The sequence below is a fragment of the Melanaphis sacchari genome, unplaced genomic scaffold (assembly GCF_002803265.2).
Source record: "Melanaphis sacchari strain LSU unplaced genomic scaffold, SCAv2.0 Contig424_pilon_pilon, whole genome shotgun sequence".
In the NCBI taxonomy this organism is placed as follows: domain Eukaryota; kingdom Metazoa; phylum Arthropoda; class Insecta; order Hemiptera; family Aphididae; genus Melanaphis; species Melanaphis sacchari.
The window spans coordinates 1-6,239 of NW_020271271.1; the positions used below are offsets into that span (position 1 = coordinate 1).

Below are 6,239 nucleotides of genomic sequence, written 5' to 3' on the forward strand. Positions count from 1 at the left end.
ACTACACTGTTTGAATATGTTATTCCATCGGTATACACATCACCTCTCCGTATAATATATATGTGTAAAATAACACGGTACGTAACATAACAGGCTTTGAAGAGTAAACCGAACAAAAATGTTTAGCAAACAGATTGACACTTTCCAGCTTACAAGAACTATTGACACCATCTAAAGAAACTGTGTCCGGAACAGCATTGTGGAAACGATTCTTGCGCACTAAATCCCAAAATTTTTTGGGATTTGACGATAGAGATTTTTCAGACTGTTCAACAAATTCTTTATGACATTTTTTGGAAGTATATTTACATTTAGCACGAAGCAGGGAAAAATCAGTGTAATCAGCAGGGTCGAAGATAGATTTAAACTTTGCATGAGCTTTATTCTTACGATAAATTAACGATTTGTGGTCTTTGGATACCCAAGAGGGAAAACTGGATTTATAGAAGCGTGATATAGGGACAAATCTCAAGATTAAATTATGAAGAGCATCAGTAAAGGTACAAACCGCAGTATTTAAGTCAGGGTTGGATAGAGTAGAGTACCAATCGAAGAAAGACAAAAAAGAAATTATAGAATCGTAATCGGCGTTTTTAAAATTCAGAAAGGAATGTGATGAGTTATATATGGTAGGAGTGGTGATATACGGAAATGATATTTTTAGAGGAGGATGATATGGGTCAGGTGGTACAAACGGTTCAAGAGATTAGGTAACAACAACGGAGTCTATGTTACAACAAATTAGATAAAGTATAGAACCCTTAGAGTTAAAAATAGAATTTTTTTCGGTAGAATCCATTGAAAGCAAGTAGTTCAGGAACACATGGCACACGAAGAGGGGATGAGAAGGTATAAGTAAGGCCATGTGAATCATTAGACCAAGAAATCTCAGGCAAATTATAATCACCACAGAGCAAGAATATGTGTTCAGGATGATGTTGATAAACTGTTTCTAAGACGGACATAAAATTTTCAAATAAATGAGACGGACAAAGAGGAGAAAAATAGGCAGCATTAATTATAAACTTGGAAGACCCAACAGTGAGCATCACAAATAAATGTTCAACATTGATTTCACGAACAATAACTAATTCGGAAGATATATCTTTTCTTATACCAATGAGTACTCCGCCACCCCTTAAATAATTACTAGTAATAGAACATCTATCATATCTGTAGATATTATAATTGGAAAGACCAAGTTTACAATCAGTAAAAGAATCGGTTAACCAAGTTTCAGTTAGAACAAAAAAAATCATAATTTATACAGGCTACATTGCATTTAAAATTTATAATTTTTGACCGGAGACCACGGCAGTTTTGGTAAAAACCAGAAATTGAGTTGGCAATTGGCGAATGATTTAGGGATTGTTGATAGTTGGCCTTTGATTGAAATTTCCATCCTTAGGGCGGTGAGACATAACCTTTGGGAGACCGTATATATGAGCTATATGTAGTCCGACTTCACCGGCTTGAGTTCTACGATCAAGTTCAGAGTGGCAGTTACGCAGTAGGGTCCGTTATAGGAGAGTCTTATCTTTAGCAATGCGAAGGTTAGGCGGGAGATTAGTACCACTTTTCTAAGCATCATGATAATTGAATAATATATTAGAGGCACATTCTTTAGACTCGAGAATTATTTTCAGGGGGCGTGTGTTGTTAGGTTGAGCTTTACCCAAGCGAATCAATTTGTAGTGAGCAGGAAGAATTCCTATAAGAGGCACTACAATTTTCTCAAGTGCAGATTTGTCGTCGGAGATACGCTGAGAGGTAGATTCGGCTGACGACTCAGGAATACTGTATACCAATAGGTTGGTTGAGCATCTTTCCCGTTCAAAAGTTTCCTGGAAAACTTGGGCAACAACAGAAGGAGAAGAGGCAGGAGAATCCAGGGATTCAAGCTTACCAACTTTATCTTTAAGAAATTCAACGTCTGATTTATGAATGTTATTTTCAGCCTTGAGTGCAGCGATAAGAGAGGACAGTTTTACAATGTCAGCCTTGAGCACTTTAAATAGGTTATCTTGCTTAATTGATTGATTTTTAAAAGACTCAGAAAATTCATTACGGAGAGATGACAATGCGGTCATGATGTCATCGTTTGTTGAAGAGGTGCAAGCAGATAAATGTGTAACTTTAGGTGAAGCAACAGCCGGTAATTTAGTGGCAGATCGAGTGGTAGGTTTCAAGGTAGTAGACATGGCACAATAGGATACCACCAGATGAACAGTAATGCACAGTGTGTTGAATATAAGGCCAAATATGCGGGAGCTAAAGTACTTTAGTACCCAGCGTTAAAGTCTTCAAGAAATAAAATAAACAGCTGATCCAAGTCCTGGTAATGAGTATACTGATAATGTGAAATCACCGCAGTGATAACGGAAACAGAAAAAATGAGTACTCACGATCAACATCCACAGCAAAAAGCGACCAGAAAAAAAGTAGATCTAAGACGAAAAAGGACGAAAACACTCACAACGCACTATCAATAGTTAATATTTGGAATGAACAGAAGCGCGTAACAATGAGAATTAGAAAAGCGCACAAAAAAAAATAAATAGTTAATTTAAGATAATGTACACCAAGCTTGTTATCAAAAACATAAATACATAAAAATAAAAAAAATAAAATAAAAATATATTACAATAAATCTATTTATTTATAAGTACTATATAATTAAAAAACCTAGCTTACAACTTACAAGTTTATTATTTACGGCATCAATACTGTTTTCACTATCCTTTGCTACGTATGGACATATTATCTCTATAATAGCTTGATCCCCAACTAAACCATCTACAATAAATAAAAATATTATAATATACATTTTCTAATTTATATAGGTACTAAATAAAATAAAAACTAAATGGATTTACGACATAGTTAATAAAAAAATTAAATATTAACCTGGACTCGCTGCTAAGTATGGAAAACTAAGATCTACAACAAGACCACTTCATTGAACATCAAGATTAATGATTTCCTCCAGTTTCTTCTTAGCTTTATGTTCCATATTATGTCCATAGGTCATTTGTTTTGATGTTATTGGGGGTTTACTGAGAACTATAGTTTTACACCTGGTATTTTGTCGTATTTTGCAAATTTCGCCAAACCGCGAAGCTGTCAACCTAATTTACGTTCTTGAAACCAGTTAGGATTCAAGTTTTTACATATTAACCTATATTTGTTTTCAGTCAACTTTACGCAGGTATTGAATAAATTCATTTTTCTTTTTTCTAAATCATCTTCATCTAATGTATCTATAAGAAGTTCAGCTAACCCATAATGCAGTGGTTCTCAACCGGGGTGACATGGATTCAATGTAGGGGTGACAAGAAAACCTTGGGGAAAAGTTTAAAAATATAGAATTTTTTTTCGAAAAAAAATCGTATTATTGTAACGGTAATCATGTGATTGCTACCGCAGTCAAATAACGCAATAATTGTTTACACTAAACGGCACAGATACCGAAAAAAATTCTTATCTTTGTATTATTTATTTCTATTTATAGTTAACACTAATATCTAGATCTAATCCGATAAATACGTTCGTTCGACGTGCGACAACGCTACGTTATCTGAAATGGGTCAGTTTTTCATACTATTATATACTTTACTGATTACTGTGAATTATTATTTCAAGCTAGTATAAAGTGTTTATTATTTTAGTTAAAATTGTAATTCTTCATTTTAAATTGTACCTATTAAATACTATAAACTTTTTTAAGTATTTTTAGTATATATTTTATTATACTTAACCTTGACAGTGTTGTATTTTTCGTTAGCGAGTGCAGGTAATAATAATTTATTTGTGGAAAATCGAAAATATTATTATTAAATATTATTTAATATTATTATTATTATTTTGCTATAAGTATGGATAGATTTATTACTCGGACCTCGAAATTGATTGAAAGCTCACCATCAACTTCTGGAACGTCAAAACAGAGTAAAGACTCACCATCAACTTCCGGGACTTTAAAAATGAGTGGGAATTCACCATCAACTGCTCGGCCGTCAAAACAGAGTAAAGGTAAGTGTCGGTTATACGATGAATCTTATATATCCATTGGTTTCACATGGTGTGGTCCAGAAGATGAACCTATTCCCGAGTGTATCATATGTGGAAAAACATTTACCAACGAATCGATGGTGCCCAACAAATTAAACAGACATTTTATTAAACAACATTTTCACTTGAAGTGCAAAGATATTCACTATTTCAAAAGACCTTTAAGTTGCCAAAAAAAAGAAGCAATCAAGTTCACAAAAAAAGTTAAAATTTCTGAGAGGGCTCTCGAAGCTAGTTTTGTTGTTTCCCAAATGATTGCTAACAACATGAAAGCGCATACTATTGGAGAAAATTTAATCAAACCTGCGGGTAAGGAAATGGTGCGAATAATGATTGGAGATGAAGCGGCTCTTGAAATAGATAAGATACCGATGTCTAATGACACTATTACTCGTCGCATAAATGATATGTCTGTAGATATAAAACAACACACCGTAGAAAAGATGAAACTTTCTCGGTTCACACTTCAAGTTGACGATTCAACTGTTAGCGACGGAAAATGTTACATGATAGGATTTGTTCGTTTTGTTGTTGGTTATGATATTATAAACCAGTTTTTGTGTTTGAAAGAGTTAAAAACAAAAGAGGCAAAGACATTTTTAAAACAATCAATGTTTTTATTGAAAATAATGGAATATTGTGGAGTGACTGTGTTGGAATTTGCACTGATGGAGCTCCAAATATGACCGGGAATATCAAAGGGTTTGTTACACTCGCTAAAATGAAAAACCCATTAATCGTTAAAACTCATTGTTTCATCCACAGAGAAGCGCTGATGACAAAAACGTTGGGTAGTGATCTCAATTCTATTTTGATTAATGCTGTTCGTATTGTCAACTACATTAAAAGAAAGCCCTTGAAAAGTAAGATTTTTGCCGAAATTTGTAATTCAATGGATGCTGGTTTTACAAATTTGTTGTACCATACCGAAGTGAGGTGGTTATCAAGAGGAAAGGTCTTAGCACGTCTCTATGAACTTAAAGAGGAACTTTTACTGTTTTTCATGGAAGAAGGCAATGAAGAATTTACAAGTTTTTTGGAAGATCACGATTGGATATCAAAATTTGCGTACTTGACTGACATTTTTCAGAATCTTAACCTAGTTAATTCTAGTTTGCAAGGGCCATTAGAAAATGTTTCAACTTCCACCGACAAACTTTCAGCTTTTCAAGAAAAAATCTCCATTTGGTGTACAAACTTGGATCAAGGAAAGACAGCTATGTTTCCACTTTTTACAAGTCAAGAAAACTCTAATCCTGAAGTTCTGGGAGCCATAAGAAGTCACTTGCAGGCCTTGCAAATGTCATTGAAATATTATTTTCCAGACTTGAATGTGAAACAGTATGACTGGGTTCGCAACCCATTTACATCCTTAGTGCAAACAGATGACTGTGAATTACAACAGGAAGCTGTGGAACTAAAAAACGACCGTACGCTGCAACTAAAATTTAAAGAAATGTCGCTCAACAGCTTTTGGGTGAGTCTCCACAGTGAATACCCTCGACTATCAACGAAAGCTATTGAAGTGCTACTTCAATTTTCGACGTCCTGGCTATGCGAACATGGATTCAGTGCGCTCACAAATATTAAAACAAAAAAACGCCAAAGACTTACAAAAACAACACTAGAAGACGATATGAGACTCGCTCTATCAACCATCAACCCTTGAATTCCACAACTATGTAAAAATAACCAGGGTCAAATTTCTCATTAATTTTTAGATTTTATAGTTTATTCAATTATTATATAATATATATTTTAAAAAATCTTAATTTTTTTTTTAAATTTTAAATTTCAATGTTAATTTAACAGTAAAGCAAAAATAAAATTTTCAGTTATTATTTTTCTGTGTACTATATTTTTTATAGTGCTTGTTTTTTATATAACTAATATTTTGATGTTAGGGAGACGTAGTGTTGGGTTATCGTGGATGAGGGTGACACGAATCCAAAAAGGTTGAGAACCACTGCCATAATGATTGTCAGGACCTTCTGATTGCGCACTAACAATTTTCTTCCTATAGTTATTTTGGATAGGGATCAGTACATTTTCCCGACATTCAATTGCCCGACATCTTAATTGCCCGACACCATTTGCCCGACAATATCAATTATAAATAAATTTATTTAATTATTATATTATAATTTATAAATAAATTTGTGTCAAGA

General features: G+C 33.7%; 1 protein-coding gene across 1 annotated transcript; it reads left to right on the forward strand.

Moving 5' to 3' along the window:
* The first annotated feature begins 3,875 nt into the window (after positions 1-3,875).
* Positions 3,876-5,740, forward strand: LOC112597491 (zinc finger BED domain-containing protein 5-like). The gene is made up of 2 exons (XM_025343564.1): positions 3,876-4,642; positions 4,717-5,740. Exons 1-2 carry the CDS (start codon positions 3,876-3,878, stop codon positions 5,738-5,740), a joined length of 1,791 nt encoding a protein of 596 aa, XP_025199349.1.
* Positions 5,741-6,239: the final 499 nt, after the last annotated feature.

Excerpts from the sequence above, each read along its gene's own strand:
- LOC112597491 (XM_025343564.1), top strand. The coding sequence starts at position 3,876 with ATGGATAGATTTATTACTCGGACCTCGAAATTGATTGAAAGCTCACCA. Across the intron at positions 4,643-4,716 it reads CAGTTTTTGTGTTTGAAAGA|TGACTGTGTTGGAATTTGCA; the intron begins GTTAAAAACAAA and ends AATATTGTGGAG.